At 53.5% G+C, this 25,933-nt stretch overlaps 1 protein-coding gene across 1 annotated transcript in view; it reads left to right on the top strand.

The window, feature by feature from the left end:
* Positions 1-25,933, top strand: part of NMNAT2 (nicotinamide nucleotide adenylyltransferase 2) — a 199,658-nt gene that overhangs the window by 156,162 nt on the left and 17,563 nt on the right. The window contains exons 3-9 of the mRNA XM_004706685.2: positions 2,014-2,102; positions 3,937-4,004; positions 6,972-7,050; positions 14,730-14,856; positions 17,070-17,150; positions 17,930-17,974; positions 23,331-23,407. Of these exons, the coding sequence (XP_004706742.1) occupies positions 2,014-2,102; positions 3,937-4,004; positions 6,972-7,050; positions 14,730-14,856; positions 17,070-17,150; positions 17,930-17,974; positions 23,331-23,407 (566 nt within the window). The remainder of the gene's footprint in view (positions 1-2,013; positions 2,103-3,936; positions 4,005-6,971; positions 7,051-14,729; positions 14,857-17,069; positions 17,151-17,929; positions 17,975-23,330; positions 23,408-25,933) is intronic.

The following is a 25,933-nucleotide window of genomic DNA, read 5'->3' as shown; positions in this document are numbered from 1 at the left end:
AGCATTCGTGTTGGGGTAGGCTGGTGTGCTTCTTCCTTGTGGGTTTTGTTGTTTCTTAGCTAGATGGCTGTCTGTTTGTCTTCAAGCCTTTAAGACCCCAGATGCTGTATCATTTGACAGTCCGGCACCATCTGCTTTCTTCACCACTTTTGCTAATGCACCCCCTATGTCCTCAGCGAATGAGTAGGGGTAGGCTGGTGTGCTTCTTCCATGTGGGCTTTGATGTTTCTCAGTTAGATGGCCCCTTGTTTATCTTCCAGCATGTGGGACCCCAGATTCTGTGTAATTTGACAGCTTGGCACCACCAGCTTTCTTCACCACATTTGCTTATGTACCCGCTTTGTCTTCAGCATTCATCTTGGGGTAGGCTGATGTGCTTCTTCCTTGTGGGTTTTGTTGTTTCTTAGCTAGATGGCCGTCTGTTTGTCTTCAAGACTGTAAGACCCCAGATGCAGTATCATTTGGTAGCCAGACACCATCTGCTTTCTTCACCATTTTTGCTAATGTACCCCCTTTGTCCTCAGCGATCGAGTAGGGGCAGGCTGGTGTGCTTCTTCTGGGTAGGTTTTGTTGTCTTTCAGCTAGATGGTGCTTGTTTTTCTTAAGGTCTTTAAGGCTTCAGGTGCTATATCTTTTGGTAGCTGGGCACCATCAGCTTTCTTCACCACACTTGCTCGTGCACCCATTGTCTTCAGTGACTTCAGGTGTTATGTCTTTTGGTAGCCAAGCATCATCCGCTTTCTTCACCACATTTTCTTGTGCACCCATTGTCTTCAGTGATCATGCCAGGCAGGTGAGCATCTCAGACTGCCGAATTGTTAGAACAAAGTGTTCTTGTGTTGGGGAGTACTTGTGCAGGGGCCCACTGTCCATCTGTTTTCTTAATACTCGACCTATAAATATATGTACATAGATCTATTTCCCCCTCATCACATATAAATATATTTACATCTTTATATGCCTGTATTTACATCTCTATGACTATCCTTTGCCTCCTAGTTCTTTCCTCCATTTCTTTGTACTTTCCTCTTGTCCCACTATCGTGTTCTGCCCTCATTTGGGTTTTAGGCATGAATCTCTCTCTTATACACATATGTCTGTCCATGGATTTCTCTGGTCTACCCAGACTAACACTGATGGTTTCCTTAAGTGTAACAAATGCATCATACACATACAAGATGCCAATAAAAATATTAATTATACTTTTGAAAATCGAAGGCATTACCGGTATTTGTGGAAAGAGGTTATTTTTATGTTTTAAGACAGCCATCCTAGAACTCTGTCTGTGAATTACACAGATCCCCCCTTCGGTGCATGTAGAAATGCCCTTAGCTGGGAAATCCTGGCCTGATTGATTTCCTCATTGGCCCACGCTCAGGCCCCTGTGGGAACTGTAGTGTATCTCTCCAGCCCCTTCCCAGCTCTTGGGCAATGGAAATGGGCTTCCCTGGCAGATTTGGAAAGGCACCTTCCCATTCCTTCCCAAGGCAAAATAAAAGTTTTCTATGGCATCCTATTTCTTAGCCTACTGTAATGATGGCGGTCTCTGGTCTGATTGTTAATTCTCCTTAATCACAGACAAGGCCTTTTACATTTGTTTGTGGTTCTCTTCTGAGTCACTAGATGAGGCAATCAGGATTCCTTTCATATTATAAGGAGGCCACTCCTCCAGCGTCGGATTTCTGTGTGTGTTGATGGAATACATTCAAATCGCTTACTGCTAATGGCTCTTAATGAGGTGCTTGTCTTAAAGCCCCTCTGAGCCTCACGGGGTGGGGGTGGGTGGAGGTGGGGAGGGCCCAATGAAGGGCCTTTAAAGCACGCTTAATCTCCTTTCGTTCTAAACCCGTCTGCTTCAGAGGCTGAAATGGGGTTCTGTGAACCCATGTTAGGCTTTGAAAGTTTCCCCTTTCCATCTAAGAAGCCGGCAAGATGGGAAATGATCCTGAGCCTAAGATCACCTTTACTCCAAACCTTTCCTCTTATAATATGTGGTTCTCTTCTCTTCCTTAGAAAGAGCCAGGGATTTTCTGCACAAGACTGGCAGGTTTATTGTGATCGGCGGGATTGTCTCTCCGGTCCACGATTCCTACGGAAAACAGGTGGGTGCCTTCCTTCCCTCCCAGTGCACTTCCCTTCGGAAGCCAGGGCTTCCTATCCCTCCCCCGAAGGAAGGAGACCTGACCTTTCCAGCCCTGATGGACTGAATCAGAAGGTCGGTTTTAACAAGCTCCCAGGTGAGTCTCATGATGCGGGCACATCTCGTTTTTTCTTGTGCTCTGCAGATGTTGTGTTTTTTCATAATGTCAGGGTTGGTAACCTTGCATTGAACAAGTCGGTTCGTGAATTTTTCCCCAAACGGGCTCACTTCATGCCTCTGAGTCACATTTTGGCTATTTTCATAACACGTCAAACGTTGTCATATTGCTATTGCACACTGAATAGACTCCCCAGTTGCTGGCAGGAAGTTGATCGGGGCCATAGCAACCCTGCAGGACAGGGTAGGCTTGTTCCTGAGGAGCAGAAAGCCTCATCTTGCTGGTGGACCCAAGCATTAACCTAATGCTTAACCCAGTGTGCCATCAGGGACCCTACATACTGTGGTCCTAGACTATAGTGTAAGCATCACTTTTCTATGCCCTGGGAAACCAACCCCGCCCCCCACCCCAACACCCAAATTGTGTGACTTGCTTTTTTATGATATTGACTTCTGTGGGGTGATCTTGAACCAAACCTACACATCTCCAAGGCGTGCTTGTTCAGAAGAATCACCTGGATCAGTTTCTTGGGGGAGGTTGGGGGTGGTGGGGAGGAGAATGGGGAGCCAATAAAAATGAGCACAAGAAAGAAGAGAATGTTCTACAGTTGATTGTGGTGATGACTGTACAACTCCTCTTGATGTGATTGAATGATTGAATTGCATGATACGTGGATGATGTGCCAATAAAACTATTTTTAACAAGATCACCTGGAGATCTGCTTACACCGGAGATTCTGATCCTGTATTCCTGAAGTGGAAAGGCAAATTTTCAGCAGGGCACCGAACCAGTTGCATTCTACCCTGGTAGCTTCCCTGGACCTGCCCCATCCTCTTCTCTGGATTCCAGCCCAGCCTGAACAGATGGGTGTGGAGCAGCAGCTGGGAGGACCAGGCTCCACACCTGCCCAGGAGCATCTGCTCCCAGCACCTGGCCCCCGCGTGAGCTCACTAAAAGAGGAGCAGGCACACCTGCTGAGAGAGAATTGGCCCTGGAGCCAAATTGGCTACTGGCTTTGGGCTGAGTTACATTGTTTCCCTGCATTGCAGTGGGGGGACATCTCTAACCTCGCCTAACTTGATTTACAATGTACTTCCCTGGCTACCACATGCTCCCAGAAGGCCCCGCTTCCTCCCACTTGGAACTTGATGGGCTCTGGCGGAAGTCCCCTAGCCATACAAGACAAGGCCATGTTTGCTGTGCTGGGTCCATGTGTCTGGAAAACCCATGGCTGTGGAATCAGTCTCAACTGTTGACGGCCCCATGTGTATCAGGGTAGAAGTGGGCCCCGATGGGTGTTCAATGACTGATTCTTCAGGAGTAGATCTCCAGGCCTTTCTTCCAAGATGCCCCTGGGTGGGCTTGACCCTCCAAACGTTTGGTTAGCAGCAGAACATATTAGCCCTTTACATCACCCAGCATCCAGTGTATGCCCACACACTGGAAGCTGCATACCTGGCTACCCACTGACTGGCCCCACCGAGGGTGGCAAAGCCCACAGTGCCTTCCTTCCCTTGTCTTCCTCTCTGCCACTCTGTGTGTCTGTGTGCCAAGTGGGCAAGAGAAGGGGTCACATCCTTCATTTTCTCATCACAGAGAATGGGCTGGCTCCTGGTGGCGTGTCAGGGAGCTCAGGGGAGGGGCAGGAACCTCCTAATGATCCTTCTGTTGCCCCCAGGGCCTTGTGTCAAGCCGGCATCGTCTCATCATGTGTCAGCTGGCAGTCCAGAATTCCGACTGGATCAGGTACGGCTGGCCTGGTAATGCCACCAAAGACAGTGGGGCTGAGAGGGGCGGCCCTGGCACTCATTGCTGGTGAGAGAGGACAGAGAAAGAGTGCTGGCAATAATCCTGATGCTGAAAAGGTAGGGGGAAGGGAAGACCCTCAGGAATGGCCCAACTGCTATCTTCATGGCCACCTTGTTCTATTTGTGCGGGATCCACCCGTATAGCCACTCTGTCCCTCCACCTTGTCGGGGGTCTCCCTCTCTTTCACTCACCTGCTACTTGACCAAGGATGATGTCCTTTCCCAGGAACTGGTCTCTCCTGATAACATGTCCAAAGTCCCAGCATCCTCACTTCTAAGGAGCATCCGGCTGTACTTCCAACACAAACGTGTTCGCTCTTCTGGCAAAGCATAATTTCTGCGAAACCATAATTCAGAAAAATAGAGCCCAGTCAGGAGCCCTGGTTGAGCAACGGTTAGGATTGTGGTGATGATGATCGTACAATTCTCCTTGATGGGATTAAACTATTGAGTTGTATGATGTGTAAATTATTTGTCAGTAAAACTCTTGGGGAAAAAGTTCCCAAATATTTAAAACCAAACCAGCTGCCATCAAGTGGATTCTACCTCATAGGACAGAGTAGAACTGCCTCCAGAGGGGTTTCAAGGGTAGAAACGTTGATGGAAGCAGACAGCCTCATCTCTCCCCCCTCAGAGGGCCTGGTGGATTTGAACCACCAACTTGACAGTTAGTAGCATAAGCCACTGTGCCAGAGCCTTGAAAACACGGTGGGAACAATTCTCTGTCAGATAGTCACTGAGAGTCAAAATCGACCCAATAGCTCTTAACAATAGGCAACTCAGGAGGGGTTGAGGGGTTGTCTGCTCAGAGTGACCACGGGGTCTGGGTGAGACAGGGCTGAGATTTGAAATGCTTTCCCTTCTTCACTTCGGGGGTTTCAGGGCGGCGTTCCCTAGCCTTGGCTGTTTCCCATTCCTGACCCGCAGATCCAGTGCAGGCAGACGGACCCACTGCTCTTTACCACCCTCTCCTCGGCGTGGTCACGGAAGACCAGCCCCGGGAAAGGGGCTTCATGCTTGGTCAAGTGGTGGGAGAGGAAGGCCTTCCACAGGGATGCATCGACACTGGTCTGGTCGATGGGCTCAGACAAGTGTGAAGATGGCACAGGTGTTTTCTTCTGCTGTACAACTGACCACACCTAACAATAACACCCTGTCCGAGACCTTGACTCTTGATGGGAGCAGAAAGCCTCGCGTTCGCTCTTGGAGCAGCTGGGGGTTTGGAAAGGCTGCCCTTCCAGTCAGCAGCCCAGTTTGTAAGCCTGTGCTACCAGGGCTCTGAGCTGCCAATCCTCTGAGCTTGCGAGGTCATTAAAGCAAGCTGCCGCTAATTATGTTAATGGCGTTCCCCAAAGAGGAGGCCTTTTAGTTAAAAAATAATGCACACAATTTGTGCTATAATCCACCCCACCCCCACCCCCCAGTGGAAAGGGGGAGAATGATGAGGCATTGATCTGGGAGGGAGGGAGTTGGGAGGGAGTGGGGGCAGTGAAGAGAAGAAGGCAATAATGCTGACATACGTGCGCCCAGGTACAGTGACTTGTGGAGAAGCACAGGCTGTTTATAGACTTCCTCATCCCCCCACCCTGGCCCCCTGGGAGAGGCTAGGTGGGGAGACATCTGCCTTTCTCAGGTGAGAAACAGGCCCAGTGAGCAGGAGCACATCTGGGCAGGCCGGGATTCCTGACCAGGCCTGTGAACGTCTCCGCTCATGAGCTTCTGGGGAAGGTTGGGCCCACGGGGACACTGTGGGCACGAGGCTGTGGCTGCTTGGGTGTGATGAGATGATTCTGTAGTCATCCGGTGACACCTTCAGCAGATGTTTACCGAGTGCCTGCTGCCTGCCCACAGTGCCCCCTGGGGAATGGGGATGACAGGATGGGGAGACCTAAGATCCCGAGGGACGCTCCAGGTGGGTGGTCAAGGAACCCGGGTGTCGTGGTGGTTATGCATTAGGGGGCTAACCTCCAGGCCAGCAGTTTGAAACCCCCAGCCGCTCTTGGGAGGAAGAGGAGGCTAGAGCTGTAGTCTCTGATACCCACAGGGGCAGTTCTACCCTGCCCTGTGGGTCGCTGAGTTGGCATGACTCCATGACCGTGAGTGTGAGCTCTGAGGGAGCTGAACTTGGCCTCAGTGGGGCCTGCAGGCCGGGCCAGCACCCTGCCCGTCTTTAGCCACCTGTGTGTGCTTCTGGCTGGGAAGTGGGTGTCCAGTTCTGGGGGTGGCAGACTGAGAGTGAGCTGCCTCTTTAAGGGTTTCGGGTTGGTGGATCTTATCTCTGGGAACCTTAGGTGTGTCTTCTTGGGAGGTGGGTAGGGAATGCTCAACTGAGAATAAAATGAGCAATCGCCCAATTTAGCAGATCATTAATTTGATCATTAAGCTGGAATGCTGCCTCCCTGGAGGGCTGGCTCACTGTTCACTTCTCAGAGTGGTGTGTGGGAGGGGTTGGCTGGTCTCAGGCTCCCACGTGACAGCCCCCCCCACCCCCCACCCCCGGGACCCTCAGGGCACCCCTCTGCTCATGGAGACAGACGGCTTACAGCCACTGCCGAGGAGGGCCTGCCTCAGTGAACTCTGGTCACGGTCCTTCAAGGCTCAGAGGAGAACGGTCATTTTCCCCAGGCCCGGGACTAAGCATTTCACGTGTACAACTTCCTCATCCTTTCCACTCACCGGTCATCGAGTTACTTTCCAGCATCCCCTCTGAAAGCCTCTGCCCTACTTGTCTCACTTTGCAGAGGAAGAAACTGGGTCAGGAAGGCACCCCTGCCTACGTGTTATCCCAGTCGAGCGGGAGGGCCACAGTGTGGACAGGCCTCCTGCACTCTCAGAGCAGCGTCATGGTGAGGACCCTGTGTCTGAGGATGGCAACTAAGGGGAGCCTCTTTGTGATTATTCTCAGGGTAGACCCATGGGAGTGCTATCAGGACACCTGGCAGACGACCTGCAGCGTGTTGGAGCATCATCGGGACCTCATGAAGGTGAGCAGGGCCATGGCTGAGGAGTGGGTGGACCACCAAATGAAGGGGAGGGGCTGGGTCCTCGGCAGAGCCAGGCCAGGCCTGGAAAGGAGGCTGCTGGCCTACGGACCTGGTTTCTGCTTCTCACTTCTGGGCTAGCTGGAGGAGAGCGCCAGTGAACAAGCAGCTCTGTGGGAGGCAGTGGCTTAGCCTCTGGGCCGCTCCCTGCCTTCCTCCCCCATCCAGCCTCCCAGTTGGTGGTCCTGCTGGGTATGGCCCCCGGGGAAGCTTTTATCTTTGGATGGCAAGTTCAAGGTGGGATAAAAGAGACCACAGACTTATAGGTCTCCAGCAATGGAAGAGCTGAGAGATTGAACAGGGAAAGGGGGGAGAAGAGGGGCCCTTGTGGGCGGTGCAAGCTATGCACAAGGATGCGGCTTCTGAGGGGTGCCCAGACCTGCCAGTCACTGGCCCATCTTTCCCTTTCCTTCCTCCCACGCTAGCCCTGGAGAGACCAGATGCAGCTCTCCCTCTTAGAGAACATGGGGAATTAGTCAATGGACCCAAGCAAGGGATGCTTGCTTGGTCACCATGCCGGCTGCCCTGGCATTTCTGTCGGGGGCCTGGGGCTGCTCCTGGGCTATAGAGGTAGACAGCGGTGTGCCAGGTTTGAACAGGCTCTGCCCAGCCAGCTTCCCTGAGATGAGTTGGAAGAAAACACCCATCACAGCAGATCGATAGCAGTCTAACACCCCTGGTGACAAGGTAATAAGCACTGCTTTGAGAGCTCAAAGTAAATCAAGACAAGAAACAACAATCCGTCTCACCTTTACTGACCTCTATGAAGAGCCCTCCCGGAGGCCCAGATAGCAATCAAAACGGCATTGTTCTGGGGCAGTGGGGCGTCCGGCCCATCTGAGTTCCTCCTGTCAAAGGGGATGGTCAGGAGCTGCTGGTGGCACCCCAAGAAAGACCTTCTGACAATACCACCAGCACTTCCTGGGGTGCTACCCACAGCTCCTCACCACCCCACAGTCCAACAACCCAATGGCTGTGCTTTGTCCTAAGTGAGAGTTAGGGCTCCAGATCATTTGGGGGCACAGAGCAGGAGAGGTTAACCCATCTTATTTAATCAATCAAATGTCTTTTCCCCAGAGAACCCAGAAAACCTGGGGTCCCTTCCTTCCACCTTCAGAACCCTTCGCAAGTGTGCACAGACACCCTCAGTCTTTGAGGGTCCCCTTGACAGGACTCCAGGGTGTCCCCAGGTGACACAAACTTGTAAGTGCTCATCTCCTAGCAGAAATCTGGGCAATATGAACCCACCCAACGGCTCCTTGGAAGAAGGCCTGTGATCTGTTTCTGAAGGAGCACAGAGCTGGGAAGCCTAGTGAGCAGTTCTCCTCTGCACGCATGGACCGGCCCTGACCGAAAGCCAACTGGCTCCTTTTGAAAGGACTCTTGCACCGGGGGACACCGACCTGCTCTTCTGCCGTGACTTCCACAACAGCAGTCATCACAGGAGCCCCATTGTTCTCTCTCAGGGTGTCCATCCATCAGGACAGGCCAAGGTGGGCTCTGCTAACAAACAACCCTGACGTCTCCGTGACATAAAACACGTTCATGCCTCATGCCACCGTCAGACAGAAGACTGGTCCTGACCCTCTCGGGAGGGAAAGGAGTCTGCAGTGGATCGTCAGTTCAGCACGGAAGGTTTAGGCCAGCAGTCAACACACAGCAGTTCTGCTCACACGTGTCTCTCAAAGCAGATGCCCCACATGTGTCTTCAAGGGGGTGGTGAAGCACCATCCCACTCAGCACCCGTGAGCTGGCGACACGGGTGAGCAGCTTTCCGGACTGCTGCATGGGGGTTTCTCGTTGTGTGGCATTTTGATGCCCTCATGATGCAGGACAGGAGGGTTGCCACTGTTTTTGCAAAATGAAGATGCTGACCCCGAGGGTCATTCAGAGATCAACTCAAGTCGGTCAATTCCATGCCCTGGGGTGATCCCTTCGCACTTGCTGAGTTCTGATGGGAGTTTGCTGAAAGGCTACGGGAGGGATCTGCACCATGTACCAACCTCTTTCCCTTTCCCTCCTGAGAAAAGAATGAGTTCCCGGACTGGTTCAGTGACTTGTGTGCATACACACTCACATACACACATGCTGTAAAAAGGTGCAATGCAGAGTAAAGTACCTAATAGGGCGCTTCTAGCCACAGCCTCGGTTACTCTCACCAAATGATGTTTATTTTCCTGAAGGGTCTGGGTAAGAAGGCGAAGGAAGATTCTGATTTAGCTGTGAATGAATGTTAATTGGGCTAATTGTGATTGCCACCCAGCTGGGTACATAATCTGCCATCTCTGAATCATGGGGGACTTTCTCACTACCAGCACAGGAGAAGAACAAAGAGTAGAGCATGTCCTTTGGACCCGGAGATTCCTGAACAGTGAATGCCCTTGATTTAGGAATGGTGGGACTTCCCAGCCCACAGAGTAAATAAAGCTGAGTGCTTTGGGGCAGGGGCTGTGCTTGTAGAGTAAGATGACTCCGGACAATTAAATGTGGAAGCTGGGTTTGCTGACCCATGGCGCTGGAGCTGCCGGCCTTCAATCTAGGGCCTGTGTTCCAGGAGCATGCCTTTGGGCACTTATTGGCAGCACTAAGAGAATGTCGTAGGCTTGTCTGAGGTTCTAAGCCAGGCCAAGACACTGAAGGCCAGAGCAAGGCCTACCTTCAGGCATGGTAGAAGAGAACTTGTCCTGACTGACCAACCGAATCCTAAGCATTTCCCCCATGAATTATAACCTGTTGGTGCCCCTAAGAAACCCCATTATCGTGAACATTGTCTGTGCATTCTGTGTGGCCCTCGAGATGAATTCTGGAACCCAGCAGGAAAGCCGTGCGCAGGGAAAGTAGAGCACCGTGGAGAAGGAGCTGGTGTCAGAGAAGGTGAAGAAGAGTGGAGGGTGGAGGCAATCAGCCTTGGAGCCGAGGAGGTCAACTGTGGGCCCATGCTTTTTCCTTCAAAGAGTATACAGTGAACCCTCGTTTATCGCGGTCAATCGGTTCTAGACCCTACCGTGATAAATGAAATTCCGCGAAGTAGGATTCCTTATTTGTAAATCAAATATTTTCGTAGTTAGAGCATAGAGGACATGAAAAAACACCTTTTAGTCACCATTACACTCATATTACCCAATTTATTAAACGAAAAAGGGAAAATACAGTAAAACATTTTGGACGTTACAATTATCATTTATTATTTATTATATTATTTATGGCATCAAGCGTGTACAGTATGAGCCAATCAGTGGCAGTAATGACAGAGCATGCGCTGTTATGCAAAAACCGCGATAGAGTGAAGCCGCGGAAGTCGAAGCGCGAAGTGGCGAGGGTTCACTGTATATAGGTCAGTGGTTCTCAATGCTCCTAATGCCGTGACCCTTGAATACAGTTCCTCAGGTTGTGGTGACCCCCCCGACCCCAACCATAAGATTATATTTGTTGCTACTTCATCACTGTAATTTAGCTACTGTTATGAATCAGGCGACCCCTGTGAACGAGGCGGTTGACCCCCAAAGGGGTCGCGACCCTCAGGTTGAGAACCACTGGTACAGATCATTTCTTTTAGATTAGAAGGCTCGGAACAAGGCTAGTCCCTGTGAGGTGGAAGTGAAAGATACCCCAAATGTCCAAGTCTTCCAAAACGCTCTCCCATTCCATCATCAACACTCCTCACCCTGTCCACCCCACCGCTCAGGGCTCTGCTGTGCCGCAACAACCCACAGAGCTCACCAACCCCCGGATAAGGGCTTCCACAGTTGTGGAGGCCCGTGGATGAGCTCGGGCCATAGGCTGCCAGCTCAAGGCCCAAGGAGTCAGACCAAGGTTAGACGCAGGGTCCAGATGCCAGAGAGCTCTCTGCCTACGTGTTGCTGAGCGAGGCTCCGGAGGGGCAGAATGGCCAAAAGCAGCAGAAGTAGGTCTCCCTTGGTTGGTCAAGCAAAAGAACACCCCGGGGTGCACATCGCCAAAGTGGCTCCCCAAGTCCTGGACCAGCGTTTTTTTAGGGCGATAAGTGACACCTGACTGGTGTTCATGCCAATAATTCAGCCCAAGCACTAGCCTTCAGTGCATCCCCATCCAGCAAAGGGGGGAAAAATACAGTGTTTAGCCCACAGCAATGTGCCTTTAGCTCCCTGATGTCAAAGGTCAAATTGATGACATGTTAGACGTTACTCTGCATGCTGGGAAGGCCAGATCTGGTCTCAAGTAGTTCTGTGACCCTAGGCTGCCCTTTCCTTAATTAAACAGAAACCTGGCAGTTTGCCTAATAAGAGAACAACTTAAAACAGGAAATGTTCTCGTTTTAACACAGATATCAAAGATGATAGCTAATTTGCAGCCTACACCGCCAGGGACACTAATGCTGGTGGCTTGAGTCACACTTTCCCATAAGGTGGGAACTCAAAATACACTCCACCTTAGCCTGCCTTATTAACATAAAGCAGACAGCTCACTCCACAATGTGCCCAGAACCATAGGTAGGTCTCTCAAAAACAAAACAACAAACTCACTGCCATCGAGTCAGTTCTGATTCATAGTGACCCTATGGGACATGGCAGGACCACCCCTGTGAGTTTCTGGGACTGTCACTCTTTATCGGAGTAGAAGACCCTGTCTTTCTCCCAAGCAGTGGCTAGTGGTTTCCAACTGCTGGCCTGGCAGCTAGCAGCCCACCTCCAGGGCTCCTCTCACCATCGGAGGGCTAGAAGGCTCCTACTAAGTAGTTCACTGCATTGTATACACACACGTTCATGTTCCTACGTGGCAGCACAGGCCAGACTCTCCTTCCTGGACTCAATAGCTGGCTGCCTTGCCTCCTCTCCCTGCCCTCCTCCTGGGACCAGAATGATCTCCACGCGCTGGGACAATGGCTTAGAGCAAGCAAGGAGAGGGTAGCACGCCCTCAGCTTGGGGCGGGAGCTCAGGTGCGCACTGTGGTTTGTCTTCAGGTGGGCTCTGATTTAATCTGGCAGAAGGAAGGAGGGGCCCCTTGAAAGGCTGCCACGTAGGAACATGAACGTGTGTGTATACAATGCAGTGAACTACTTAGTAGGAGCCTTCTAGCCCTCCGATGCCTTCTAGCCCTTCTAGCTCCTTGAAAGAAGCCAAGCAGTTGTGAGAGCTGTCTGTGTGAGGAAGAGTGGAGACAGGAGAGGAGGAGGAAGAGAGGGCGGAGCTCTGGGTGCCCAGCCCCCCACAGGGAGTTTCCAAGCCTGTCCTCAGGATGGGGAAGCGTCAAGCTCCATGCTGCAAAGGAGCCATGGCCCTCCAGGCTTTCCTCAGCCCCGGATGGACCAGGCACCACACCAGGCTGCTACAAAGGGTGGACGCGATGGGCTACCAGGTTAAAGATTGGCATGTCCACTCTAGCCGCAGGCACCACCGAAGAAAAGCCTTCTGATCGACCTCCAATGAATCCACTATTGACCGCCCCGTGGAACACCCTTCCACTCGCCCTGTGTCAGCGACAACTGGATGGCAAGTGGTCTGTCCCAGTGCCGGCCCTCCATCCGTCACTCGGGAGCCAGAGCCTGGGCCAGAGAAGCTTGGCCGGAAACCCAGCCATTGCCATGACAGGCAGAGGTTGTGGGAGAAAGTAGGTCACCACCACCCTCTGCCTTCCACTGAGGGTCAGAGCTGACCCCCATGGCTCCTGCCTCCCCTCTCCTCCTGGCACAGAGGCCAGGCCCATCCGAGACGGAAGGCGCTCAGCTTGCTGGGTGACTCGGGCTCTGGTTGGCAAGGCCTCTGAGGACGGGAGGGCTGATGAGGGCAGACGCGGGCACTCGGCCAGCCATTTTCTTCTGTAGGGCGGAGCGAGGCAAACAGGATGGACGCCGCCGCAGCAATAGGAAGGTGGCTGGGAGGAAGCAACCCTTCAGCTACCCATCCAGCTTTATGTGGGCACGTGGTGCTGTCCTTTCTGGGGGCAGGATCATCAAAAGGCAGCCGTGGGGCCCTTCCTCCCCACCAGCCCCAGGTGGGCAGAGGACCAGAGGAGGGAGTTAGCACCACAGTGGACACCAGGTGTGACCGATGCTGCTGTGGCCGGCTCCTGTCAGGCTTCCTTGCGACCTGCTCTCCGGGGTCCGAGGGGCTCACCTGCTCTGCCTGCAGGGAGGGTGACCTGTGGAAGAGGTGCCTTCAGAGAGTCACTCCAGCCCGGTGGCTTTAGGGTCCCATCTCTCTCTCCCGGAGAGATTTCCCTCCCTCTGGGAGGGAAACTGGAATGAGCATTGGCCCTTGGGTCCCCAAACCGGTGAAACATTTGTCCCCTGGTTCTCTGTGGCCCCGTAGCTCCCCTCCCACTCACTGAGGGCCATCAAGGGTCAGCTTGCAGTCAGCAGTGAAGACTGTCCTATCAGCGGCAGCCCAGATAGCACGGGACAATGGATACTGCACAGAATTTCCTCTCGGCCCGGAGCCGGTGCGGGAGGCTCCCAACCCCCCCTCCCCGTCCCGAGGCAAATGTGCAGCACTGTGCCTGGCACTGAGGCCCTGGCCCAGTCAACGCTGCACTCCAAGCCGGCAAGCGGGTGGTGCTGTCTGGCTGACTTCCCCACGTACGCAGACACGGCCTCCTTGGGGGTCCCTGAAGATACATCAGCTCAAACCAAACCAACTTCCTGCCATGGAGGCAGTTCTGACTTACACTGACGCTCTCGGGCAGTGGTTCTCCACCTTCCTCCTGCCGAGACCCTGTCATCCAGCTCCTCCTGGGGGCTGACCCCCAACCATCAAATGATTTCCGTTGCTACTTCCTAACTCATTTTGCTACTGCTATGAATCATCATGTAAGATCTAATATGCAGGATGTATTTTTGTTGTTACACATTGAACATAAAGCATAGTGATAATCACAAAGACAATATGCCATTATATATTGTGAAATATTTATTTCTAATTAAAATCAATGAAATGTTATCTTGAAGCATGCTGTAGCATGGGTAAGTCTTCATGCGGGTACTTGTATGTGAGCGTATCTACATGTGGGTGGACCCACCTGGAAATGGATAGAGGAGCAGTGTCTCAGCTCCTAAGACCATTGGAAATATGTGTTTTCCGATGCTCTTAGGTGACTCCTGTGAAAGGGTCGTTCAACCCCCAAAGGGGTGGCGACCCACAGGTTGAGAACCACTGTTCTAGGGCCAGGTAGAACTGCCTGCATGAGTTTTGAGACTGTCCCTGTGTACGGGAGCAGCCAGCCTCATCTTGCTCCCAGCAATGGCTGATGGTTTCCAATTGTTGACCTTGTGGTTAGCAGTGGCCACTCTGCCACAAGGGCTCCTGCCGTGTGCTGACCTGTCTGCTCGGCTGGCTCACGGCATCCAGTCACCCCCAGAAAAACTGACTCACAAGAGGCTAGCTGTCCAAGGTCACACAGCTAGGGAGGGCCAAGCTAGAATTTGGACACCTCCACCCATGCCTTTCCTATTTAGCAACCTTGCCTCTTGCTGGTCAAGTGATCACACGGTGGAAGTGGTGCCGGGTCTAGCACAGCCCACCTGCTCCCACCCCTCTGTTTTTCTGGGTGCTAGGTGACCTCACCGCTGGACTATTGGGGAATACCTGAGAGACTTTCAGGTGTCACTTGCCCAAGACACTGACCATGAACTTCTCTCCTTCCCTAGCGAGTGACTGGCTGCATCCTCTCCAATGTCAACACACCTTCCATGACGCCTGTGATTGGACAGCCCCAGCACGAGAACCCCCAGCCCATTTACCAGAACAGCAACGTGCCCGCCAAGCCCACTGCAGGTAGGGGACATGGCACGGCCTGTGAGGAGCGGGAGCACAGCGGCTGCGGAGAGCAGACTGTTGGGCCCCATGGCCAGACTTAGATCCAGTAGGTCTGGGTGGGGCTGAATTTGCATCTATGACAGGGTCCCAGGTGATGTTCCTGCTGCTAGGCTGGGGGCCACCCTTCAAGAACCCTTGATAGAGCATTCAGAGGGAACTCCTCCTAACAGGAAAGGTTGGGGAAGCTGGAAGGGGTTGGGGGGAGGAAGAGAAGAATGGGGGAGGGAGGAGAGATGAAGAGAGATTGGAGGAGGAAAAAGGGAAAAAGATGCATTGGAACGGGAATTAAAAGGACAAAGTGAGTGTTTTCCCCAGGGAGTAGGGGTGCTTAATGAGAGTCACACAGCCAAGAAGTAGCAGGGTCAGGGGTCGCACCCAGGCAGTTGGTATCCAGAACCCCCAGTGACAGGAAGCAGGCACCACCAAGCCTGATGGAACATCTAATACCGTAGTGCCCACACGGTTGGTATTAGTGCCGGCACAGGTTCACTTACAGTATGATTCCATGACATCATGCCCCCTTACAACGAAAACTCAGATTCTAAAAGGTAAGTGTTTTGCCCCAGGTCACACAGCTCAAAAGTAGAAGAGTTAGAATTCCTAGGGAAGGGCCGTCTAACTCTACCAAGAGGCCAACTCACTGCCATCAAGTCCATGCCGACTCATAGCGACCCTGCAGGACAGGATGGAACTGCTCCCGTGAGCTTCCTAGACTGAAGCTCATTGTGGGAGTAGAAAGTCGTGCTTTCTCCCGTGGGGCAGCTGGTGGTTTCAAACTGCTGACCTTGAGGTTAGTAGCCCAACCCCTTACCATTATGCCACCAGGGCTTCCTGTCTACCTCTAAGGCCATTCAAATATATGTTCTTCCAGGTCCAATTCCCAGGAGAGATCCCAGCAGAGGGAACACTGCTTTTCAAGCCTAGGCCATAGATGATAGTATGGTTGATTAAAAATCGAGTAATTCTCAAAGAAGTTCCAGAATTTCATAGTTCTCACACAGCTGCACACAAGGGAAACATTTTCTGGATTGGAGCCCAGAGAGATCATTGAAAACCAGGTCCCTCTCAGCCAAATATAATGGTTGCTTATTTTAAAGACCATCTGCATGGGAAGCCATGACTTAGCCTAGCAGAATCCCCACCCCCCCTCCACCCCCCCACCCCCTGCCGCAAATATGAACTTTGCCACCTGCGGAGCCTCCTGGGACCTGGGTGTTCCTGTTCAGTGGTGGGGAGTGATTGCGGACAGAGTTGGGTCAAACCCAGGGAGAAAATGCCCACTAAATAAGAAATGGGAAAAGGCAATCTGGCCTATAGACCTTTGGAACGGAGAACATGACTTAACATATGTTCTGCACACACAATGTTATGCATGCAAAAGAGTGAGAGGAGAGGGGAATGAATGATGTGCCCCTGTATCCGTAGTAAGGAGCCATGGTGATGTCGTGGGCAACAAGTTGGGTTGCTAACGACAAGGACAGTAGCTCAAACCCGCTGTTGCTCTGCGGGAGAAGGATGAAAAAGCTATCTACTCCCTTAAAGATGTACAGTCTCAGAACCCCACCCGGGCAAGTTCTACTCTGTCCTACTGGGTCATTATGAATTGGAATGGACTTAATGTCTGTGAAGCTTGGTTTTATAAACACCAAACTCATTACCATGGAGTCAATGCTGACTCATCGCAACCCCTGTAGAGTTCTGTTCACCGGAGTAGAAAGCCCAGTCTTCGTCCCGCAGACCTGCTGGTGGTTTTGAACTGCCAACCATGCGGATCACAGCCCAACTCATAACCATTATGCCACCAGGGTTCCTTTTTACTGTTAGCAGTGGTTATCTCTGCGTGTGGGACCAAGGGTGCTTCTTCTGTCCTCCTTTATATTCACTCACCTCCATTGTGCCGATGTTTCCCACAATGTCATAAACATGAGCTGGGAATAGATTCCAGTCTATGGCTCGAGGTGCTTGTGCCTGGACTGCTGAACGGGAAGAAGGACTTTTTTTGCTGTCATTTTTCTGCCCTTTCCCCTGGCCCCCTTTCCCACTGTCCACCACCTCTGTCTGTCCTCGCCACTGCGGCCCCCATGCTGAGCAGCAGCACACATTAGGTAGTGCGTGGTTCCCTCCTGTCCCCATCCCCGTCTGTCTATGTTGCTCTCTACTCTCTCCTACAGCCAAGATCTTGGGGAAAGTGGGCGAGAGCCTCAGCCGGATCTGCTGTGTCCGCCCGCCGGTGGAGCGCTTCACCTTCGTGGGTAAGTGAGTGAGGCTGGGAGGCTTTCCCACATCAGCCATCTTTCTTTTCCTCCTTCCTCCATTCTTTCAGCAGATGCTCCCAAAGCTCCTGCGATGAGATATGCAGTAACAGAGTTGATAGAACACAGAAAAGCAGTGTGCATCCATCCCCACTGACATCACCTCCCCGTCACACACACACACCCAACCCGGCATTGCTCACGAGGGAGCCCACCCAAAGCCTCGGTCTTTCCCACCTGTCTGCAGTTCCTGCTCCATAGCCCCAGGTGTAAAAGCTCAGCTTCCTCTGTTTGGCTCATTCCTTGAGCCAGGTAACTCCTAAGGGAAGGGCTCCTGTGACTCTCAAAGCTCTCACTGTGGGATTTGCGGGTTCTCCGGAGGGAAAGGAACCGAGTGACCGGTGTGTGTAAGTCAGCCCGAGGCCCCCCTGAGGGGCATCTCACCAAGCATCTTATCTCCCCATGATACAGAAAGAGGAGGAGTGTGTGTGTGTGTGTGTGTGTGTGTGTGTGTGTATTTGCCATCGACTCCCTAGCCAGCCAGCTTCTCTAACCCTCAAAGCCCCAGCAATGTGAAGTCCTGTCCCTGGAGTGTGGGACCACAGCCCCCCTCAGTTTGTGCTCCCTGCTCACTCATAGCCCCTGTGTGGAAGGGGCAATGTATCCTCCCCCCACCCCCTCCACCCTATCCTGAGCCCTCCTTCAGAGGCTGCTCAGGGTGACCCCACTGGGCACCGCACAGGTGCCCTGATGCTCTGTGCTCCGTCTCTCCTCCCCAGATGAGAACGCCAACCTGGGCACAGTGATGCGGTACGAGGAGATCGGTGAGTCGGGCAGGGGAGCGGGCACACTGGGAGCTGGGGGAGAGAGCAGATGCTGGAAGCCCTGACCTGTGTTTGCAGCCATGTCTGCTCCCAGGAGAATACACTTTCTTTCCCAGGCAAGATCCTGTTCTTGAGCATCTCCCCTCTAATGTCCCTGAACTGGCCTCCAGCCAGTTCCCAGGAGACAGGCCTGGGTGCATTGGCAAGTTTTCCTTTGGAGCCTCCTCTCCCTCCTCTAAAAGCTGTGAGAGCGGGGCTGCAGTAGGCCAGCCAGAGACCCTTCTGCCCACAGGATGACACCCCTCCCGCCCCTCCACCCCACACCCCACACACCTCAGAAGCACTGCTCCGCCATTTCTACCAGAGGTTTCTAGGGCCTGAGGGGGGAGAGCCCCCTCGCTGACCTGCCCTGCAGCCCGGCTGAGACTGAGTTGTCCCACAGACATGGGGCTGGTGCAGGTGCAGGGCCCAGTAGACAGCCAGCTCTGCTGGGAAGGGAAGGAGCCATCCAACCCAGGAGCCAAAGTTCAGTCCTAGCCTTCCCTAAGAAGCAACCCAGACAACAAGAGTCTCTCCAGGGTTCCACAGTGGGTGAGAAGTGGGGACACGGGCTGGAGCTGGGGAAAGGGAGGGCAGGTGGCAGAATGGAGGTAGAGGATGGGATAGGTATTGGGGCCCAGTAACAAGGAGGCTGGGGACAGCAGGAGTACCACTTCTCCCAGCTGAGGGGTGGTCTGGTGTCCTGTTGCGATGCTCAGTCTTCAACTTCTTGCTGAAAGCATCCCCTGGGCACCCCTCCTCGTGATCGAGGCCTGTGGCTGTGACCTTGGGCAAGGCAGGGCTGCTTCTGAGCACCAGGCTCTCCCAGCAGCCTCCTAGCTCAGGCTCAGGGCAGCTCTGGGTGTCCTCGGGCCTGAGGCTTGGGGTGCAGGAGCGGGCTCTCACCAGTTTGCGAGCAACAATTGTTCCGTGTCCTGAAATGTTGATGTCTAACCACTTGGTAGAAATCACCTTCTAAATATGAGATGATCTAAACAGCCCCAAACCAAGCCCAATGCTGCCCAGCTCAGCGCAGCCTCACAGGACAGAGTAGAACTGCCTCACAGGGTTTCCTAGACCAAAAATCTTCACAGGAAAGGATCGCCACAGCGGTCTCCTGCAGAGCAGCCAGTGGATTCAAAGCACCGACCTTTGGGTTAGCAGCTGAGTACTTAACCACTGCGCCACCAGGGCTCTGGCATCTAAACTTGCCAGTAAACACACTGCATTAAAATTAAAGGTGATTTGGCAGCAAATAGATCCACGAAGGTGGTGGTGTGGATAGGAGGCAGAGTTAGACATAACCAGATTCCTGGAGGGAATGGGGCATAAGGACCCTCCTCTCAGGGGACACTAAGTCTCCTGGGATAACAGCCCACAAAGGAAATGTTCTTCAACCTACTCGGTGAATAATGACTGAAGTCTTAAAAGCCACCCAGCAGCCATCTATTGGTCTCTCCCTAACAGAGACCAGGCTTACTGGTTGGATAGAGACTGGCGGGAGCCCTCAGACTATGGCTCTCGCTGGTATCTGGAAGGGAATTCACCTCTGTGGTAGAATAAGCAACTCTCTGAGATCAAAAGGGCAGTTTTTACCAGACCAAGTTCAGAAGGTTGGGAAAGAGGGCGGAGCAGAAACAGGAAACAGGGGAAGGAAATGAAGTAAGAGAAGCACATTGCAAGGATGGCAGCGGAGAGCGTTAGGAGAACATGCCGATCTCGTTGGTTGCCATGCTGATGACGTGTGTCTCTGTACTTGGGCAAGGCCTCACCGGATTCACAGCAAGACGTTACACGCGGAAAACAAGGGTGATGATGACTCAAAACCCCTCACTTGCTCCGTCTTTTGACTACATGTCACCGCACTGAGGACCACCTGCAGGGGTGCCCAGTTCTTGGGTGAACTCCCAGAAGACACTGAGGCGGGAGTGTGAGCAGGGCACCCTGAGCACCCCGCAGGCCCACTTCCCTGCACTTCCTGCCCCAGGCTAGGATCCACCGCTCATCAGTAGAGCTCAGAGCAGCCTTTACTCCGGGGTAGACTGCTCTCCCTTCTCGATCCACAGAAACAAACGTTGGTGGCCACAAGGCTGCAACTCTATCTCCCCAGCACCCAGGCTGGAGCGTCAGGGCATCCCCTGGCTCCGGGAGAGCCCTGTCTACAGACGGGCACGCTGCACTGTCACCGGCCTGGCGAGGGCTTTCAAGACAAAACAGACATCAGTTGCCGTGGCATTAATCCCTGTGTGTCTGGGGAGAAACGTGTGCCAGAGAGTTCTAATGGCTGATTTTATTTTTAACCCTTTATGGCAAATTAGGTAAAAGTTCACCGAGCGACTTGGTGTCCATTGGGCAGTTCAGACCCCTTTTGTCTCCGGACATTGATTGCACTCCCCGCCTGGCATAGTACTTAGCCCAGGTCCTTCCCCTCTTGCTCACCAGGTTCATTCCTGCCTTCTGGGCTTCCCCCCTGGGTAGATGTTGCCCTTCTGGTGCCAGGACCAGTGCATTCCCCTCCTCTCCCTGGCGTTACTTTACAGGCCTGCCTATCATGGCTGAACGTTGAGCTGTAGGTTCAGTACCAGCCTCAGGGCTGTCTAAGGGCCATGGGCTCTGGTTCTACCAGGCTCTTTCTGATCTATAAGGCTGCCCCTCCCTCCCCCAGGCTGCTCACTGGGGGAGAAGGGGCCCCCCAGTGTGTTGAAGAGAGGCAGGGGGATGGAGAAGGTTCAGGCTGGGAGAATGGAGAGGTGGGTGGTCTCAGCTGGCAGGATGGTTTTCCCACCTGTTGGGTGAAGGTGGTTGCCTCGGGGTGTGGTGGAAGCTGGACTGTGCCTCCCTGCAGGCCTGGGCTTCACATAGTTGGGATTCTTGGGAGAGGATTGTATGAAGCAAGCGCCCTTCAGGCTGCCCACCCTGGATGGGGGCGAGCTGGGGAACGAGGTGGGCCCAGAGGCAGAGGAAGCTGCTGGGCTCACGACAGATGCTCCCGTTTTGAAACCCCCTCCCATGCTTCACCAGAAAGAAGGAGGCATTTTCTCCAGCTCAGTTCGCATCCTAGGCCCGGTTCTGAAGGCGCTCCCCAGGTGACTGCTCCTGGTCACTGCCCCAGGACTGACTCCTGAGGGCTGGGGACCACCTAGTGTTAGCCGCTGACCCAGGAGAAACCACCGCTGCCCTCCAGCGGCTGCAGGTTGGATCTCACTCCTGGCTCGGTTTCCTGTCGGGGCGGCGAGAGCACTTGTTGCATCTCCAAAAGAGAACAAACCCAACGCACCGTCATTGTCGAGTCGTTGCTGACTCATGCAACCCTATATGACAGGGTGGAACTGCCCCTGCGCGTTCCCGAAACTGTAACTCTTTACTGGAGTAGAGAGCCCCATCTTTCTCCTGAGGAGTGGTTGGTGGTTTTGAACTGCTGACCTTACAGTTAGCAGCCCAACCAGTAACCACTATGCCACCAGGGCTCCCTGCAACAAGAAAAGACCCTGAGATGTAACTGTCTGCTTCGGCCTCAAATATAATGTCTTCCATTCTGTGGTTGACTGTGGAGCAGGGGTGGTCCATGGTAGTGCTGGTGACCGCTGACTCAGGATCATTCTCGGTTACGGGGCTTGCTCTGTGCATTGTAGGATCTTCAGCAGTCTCCTTGGCCCCTACACACTAGGTGCCAGCCGTTCCCCGCCCCCGCCCCCCCTCGTGAGTTGTGACAGTCCAACAGATCTCTGAGATGTTGCTGCATTGCCCCCAGGAAGGAGCCCTGATAGCGCAGTGGGTTACACATTGGGCTGCCAGGTAGTGGTTTGAACCCAACGGCCCCTCTATGGGAGAAAGATGAGGCGGAAATGACTCAATGACGGTGAGTTTGGGTTTGGGCTTTTAAGAACCTCTGCTGTGGAGGACGCCAAGGGCTAGCAGGTTCCCCAGACATGATCCCCTAACTGCATCTTCAGGTGCACACAGAGCCTCAGCCTTCCAGCCTGGCTCTGAGTCAGGGAGGGGAGAGGCCGGCTTGCTCTTCCCAGCTGCGCAGAGCCCTGCGCATCCCCCACAGGTGGGGACCTGGGCCGGCAGCCCTTGGTGGGTGTGGAAAGCACCCCCAACTCAGACAAGCATTTTCTCTGGTGCCTCCCTGGCTGCCCGTGTCCTCTGGCATCAGCTGATCTTCTCATTCACCACTCTGCATGTCCTGAGCACCTACTGTGTACCAGTGACACTGCCATGACACGGGGATTAAGGAGAAACGTCGGATGACGGTGGTTATGGACCATCAGACTACAGTACGCTTTGGGGAAGAGAAGAGAGGCAGCAGGGAGATTTAGGAGTTAAGAGCCCATCGCTCAATGGGCTCCTGAGGATGATGAGCTGCTGGCAGTGTCTGTCCCATGCCAGAGAGACATCTGGACATGCCCGCTGCAGTAGGGCAAACCGCCATCTAGAAGTCCTCCTCAGGGCGCTGGGGGGCACCCTGGTGGGAGGCTAGGGGGTCAAGGCAGGCTGGGCTGGCAGCAGGGAGTGGCAGTAACCTCTGGGGACTGGTGCTGACCTAGAAACCTGGCTCTGTAGCACCCAACACTGTGGGCTGTGTCCCAGGCTTCCTTTTCCTCAGGGCTCGGTTTTAATGAGCAGTCCCGTTATGGAAGTCCCTGTTTGCAGAGACACTGGGCCTCACTGGGATAATGCAGAGTGGGCTTAATGAGGGAAGGGCAACCACGGAGGAGCAGGGAGGGTGCCTGGCAGGGACCTGCCAGGAGGCAGGAGCCTGGTGCATGGGTGCAGTAGGCAGGGCCAGCAGTGGGCGCACAGAGACTGTTAGTGTCTGATGAACTCAGCTTCTCGGGGTGCCCCGGACGTCTTCCCTCGATGGCACCTGCAAAGGGAGACAGGCCCCGGATAGTGCAGTGCCAGGGAACCCTAACACAGTGACAGCTAGGTTTGCCACAGCGCCAGGGGAGTCCCTCAGCTCTTACTCAGCCAAAACCCTCCTCCAGGCTGGGGTGACCAACCATCCTGGTTTAGCACCCAGGGACCCACCTGCCAGACGACCTGGGACAGTTGCTCATCCATTCTGCCCCATGCTCCCACAAGGGAGGGGACGCAGGGTAGGGAGGTGTCTGTAAATGTGCCTGAGGAGCAGGCACATGGAGGTTTCTGAACTGCACACTGGGTCTGGGGTGTCTGGGAAAGCTGGGTCCGGAACCTCCAGCATGGAACTCTGTGTTCATGTGGAAAGGCTTTCTGAAAGAGACAGGGCTGTTTTCCAGGTCCCCGCCGACTCATTGCATCCCTTTGCAACCTTCTTGTCCCCTCTCCGCAGAGCTGCGGATCTTGCTGCTGTGTGGCAGCGACCTGCTGGAGTCCTTCTGTATCCCGGGGCTCTGGAACGAGGCAGACGTGAGTAGCAGGGTTCTGGCTCTCAAGGAGCAGAGGGGAAAGGAAGGGTGTGTGTATGTGTGCAATTGGTTTGGCCCCTTTATTTGCCTTTCCTCCCTAACCGTCTTCCTCCTCCCCTCCGTAATTCCCACCTCCGGTGAGCACCCAGGAGAGTAATCCATTCCTAGGCTGCAGAAGACAACCCTCCCCACCCAGCCCCTTACCTCCCACTGCATGTTCACACTCCTCCTGCTGACCCCTGTGATCCAAACAGGAGTCACAGAATACCTTGCTCCAACTGGTCCTGGCGGTGGCAACCGGTACTGGCAGTACTGGCGGTGGTGAAGAAGAACCCAAACCAGAGGCAAGCACCCTCTGCCTGCTTGACGCTTCTGTGTGTTTCCTTTCGTAGAGGTCGTTAATACCACCCTAAATCTGCCTGACAAGGAACCAGAGGTCAAGAGGAGAGATGCTAGTGGCAAAAGGTCACTAGGACCCTCCTGGCTTTTGATGGAGGTTGTATTAAACAGAGATGCTAGAGAGATATACAACAGTTTGTGCTCTACGCATTTACGATCTAGATTAGATGGCCAGGTATCTGTGTGTGAAATCTTTGTTCATGTGATGGTCTACTTCCACGAAGTGATTACAGCCCTGTAAACCCTCTAAGGTGGTTCTATTCTGTCCTGTAGGGTTGATTAATGGCAGTGGGTGTACCGTGCTTACTACAGCTTTATTGTAAAAAACAAACGGACTAAAAGGGATACAGATGAAGATGGGGTCCCATCTAGCATGGAGCTTCCATGACCCAAAGAAAGACCTTCTTCTCTCTTCTCTCCTGGGCATAGTCACCAACCAGGGAGCAACGCCTGAGCCTAGCGGCTCAGGGCTTTCGTCAATGTCACCACAAGATCCGGATATTGACGTCCTGTCTCATGATGCTCAGTCAGCCCTGGCCCCGCAGGCAGGCCTTTTCGGACTGGTCAGCCTTATCGATGAGCCTCAGCCGTTGGAACAACTCAAAAGAATCAAATGCCAAATTGCTTTCTGCCAGGTGATTGCACACCTTGCAGCTTGTCACTGGAGAGAGAGAGAAGCTGACCAAATGAATGAGACTGTTCCCTCCATGCATGGGGCTGCGATCTGCAAGATCAGCAGTTTGAAACCACCAGCTGCTCCTCGGGAGCAAGGTGGGGCTTTCTACTCCCATGAAGACTTACCATCTTCGAAACCCACAGGGGGTAGTTCTCCCCTGCCCTCTAGGGACGATATGTGTCTCCATCAACTGGATGGCAGGGAGCTGGCCCAGAGGAGCCCAAGTCGTACTCATCACGGCTTTCATCCGAGCTGCGGTTTCCCGCCTCTTCACAATGAGAATGACCATAGGGTCAGCGCATCGGCCTTCAGAGAACGAAATGAAACTGCCCACGTAAAGTGCCTAGCACAGTGCCTGGCACACAGTTAACACGCGACAGCGGTTAATAAGTGGATTTACCTAAGTAGACACACACATATCCATCCGCAGAGCTGTCCACGGTGAAAGCCCGAAGTGCTAACATGGATTGGGATAACCAAGAGAGGGGGGAGAGTTTTAGGGAAGCAAATGATACTGTGAAGTCCTTTCATCTCCACCCAGAACAATTTGGAGCAGGTGAAATTCTAAATCTCCTTTCAGTTCGGGATTAAGTGGCTTAATTAGCTTTTGCTTTCCTCTCTGCTTCACAAGGTGCTGTGGAAGTAACTAGTAATGTGGGCAAAATTCTGTACAGATCTCAGCAAAGCCCTTTCAAGGATCCAGGCAAATCCAGGCGATTGCCTGGGCCCTGTCCCCTGCTGAGGCGGGCAGTTTGGGTGAGATGTAGAGGGATGGAGTGGGCAGCTGGGACAGCAGTCTGAAGTGCCTGGAGGCAGGCAGGGGATCTGGGTGCAGGGGCAGGGCTGCTGTGTACTACCTGGGTGAAGGGCTCCTCTGGGAGGCTTGGCCCAGGCTTTCTGGGGCCTGGAGTCCACCCGACAAGGCCAATTCTATTCTGTTCCTTCCCAGTAGCTTGCCAGCTCCAGTTCCTCTGATTTCCCTCCAGGAGGCAGCGCTGCATATCAACCTCGGAGGACAGAGAGCACTCTGGGTCTCTCCTCCTCTGGGCAGTGCGTGAGGTCTTGGGGAATTGACTTTGGGGCTAAAACAGAAAATGTGGGAAACCAGCCGCCATGGATTTGCCAGGAATGTGATCAAGGAGGTGGAGTGAGACCGTGGCCTTGGACCAGGTTCCCCTTTTGCATTCCTGGGGGAATCACAAAGTTCCAGTGTCTTACAACTGGCCGTGGGAAAAGGGTGGGGGGTGGGGGTGCTCTCTTGACCATCATCAAACCATCTGCCATCAGGTCAATTCTGACTCAGAATGACCCTCTCAGACAGGACAGAACTGTCCCACAGGGTATTAAAACACAACAACCAAACTCACTGCCCGCGAGCCAATTCTGGCTCTTGGCAACCCTACAGGGAGGGTAGAATGGCCTCTGTGGGCTTCTGAGGCTTTATGGGAGTAG

The sequence above is a fragment of the Echinops telfairi genome, unplaced genomic scaffold (genome assembly GCF_000313985.2).
Source record: "Echinops telfairi isolate 266 unplaced genomic scaffold, ASM31398v2 ScPeMD7_7424;HRSCAF=8462, whole genome shotgun sequence".
In the NCBI taxonomy this organism is placed as follows: domain Eukaryota; kingdom Metazoa; phylum Chordata; class Mammalia; order Afrosoricida; family Tenrecidae; genus Echinops; species Echinops telfairi.
The sequence above is the reverse complement of the archived record's forward strand: the minus strand, read 5'-3'. Positions and strand labels throughout refer to the sequence as shown.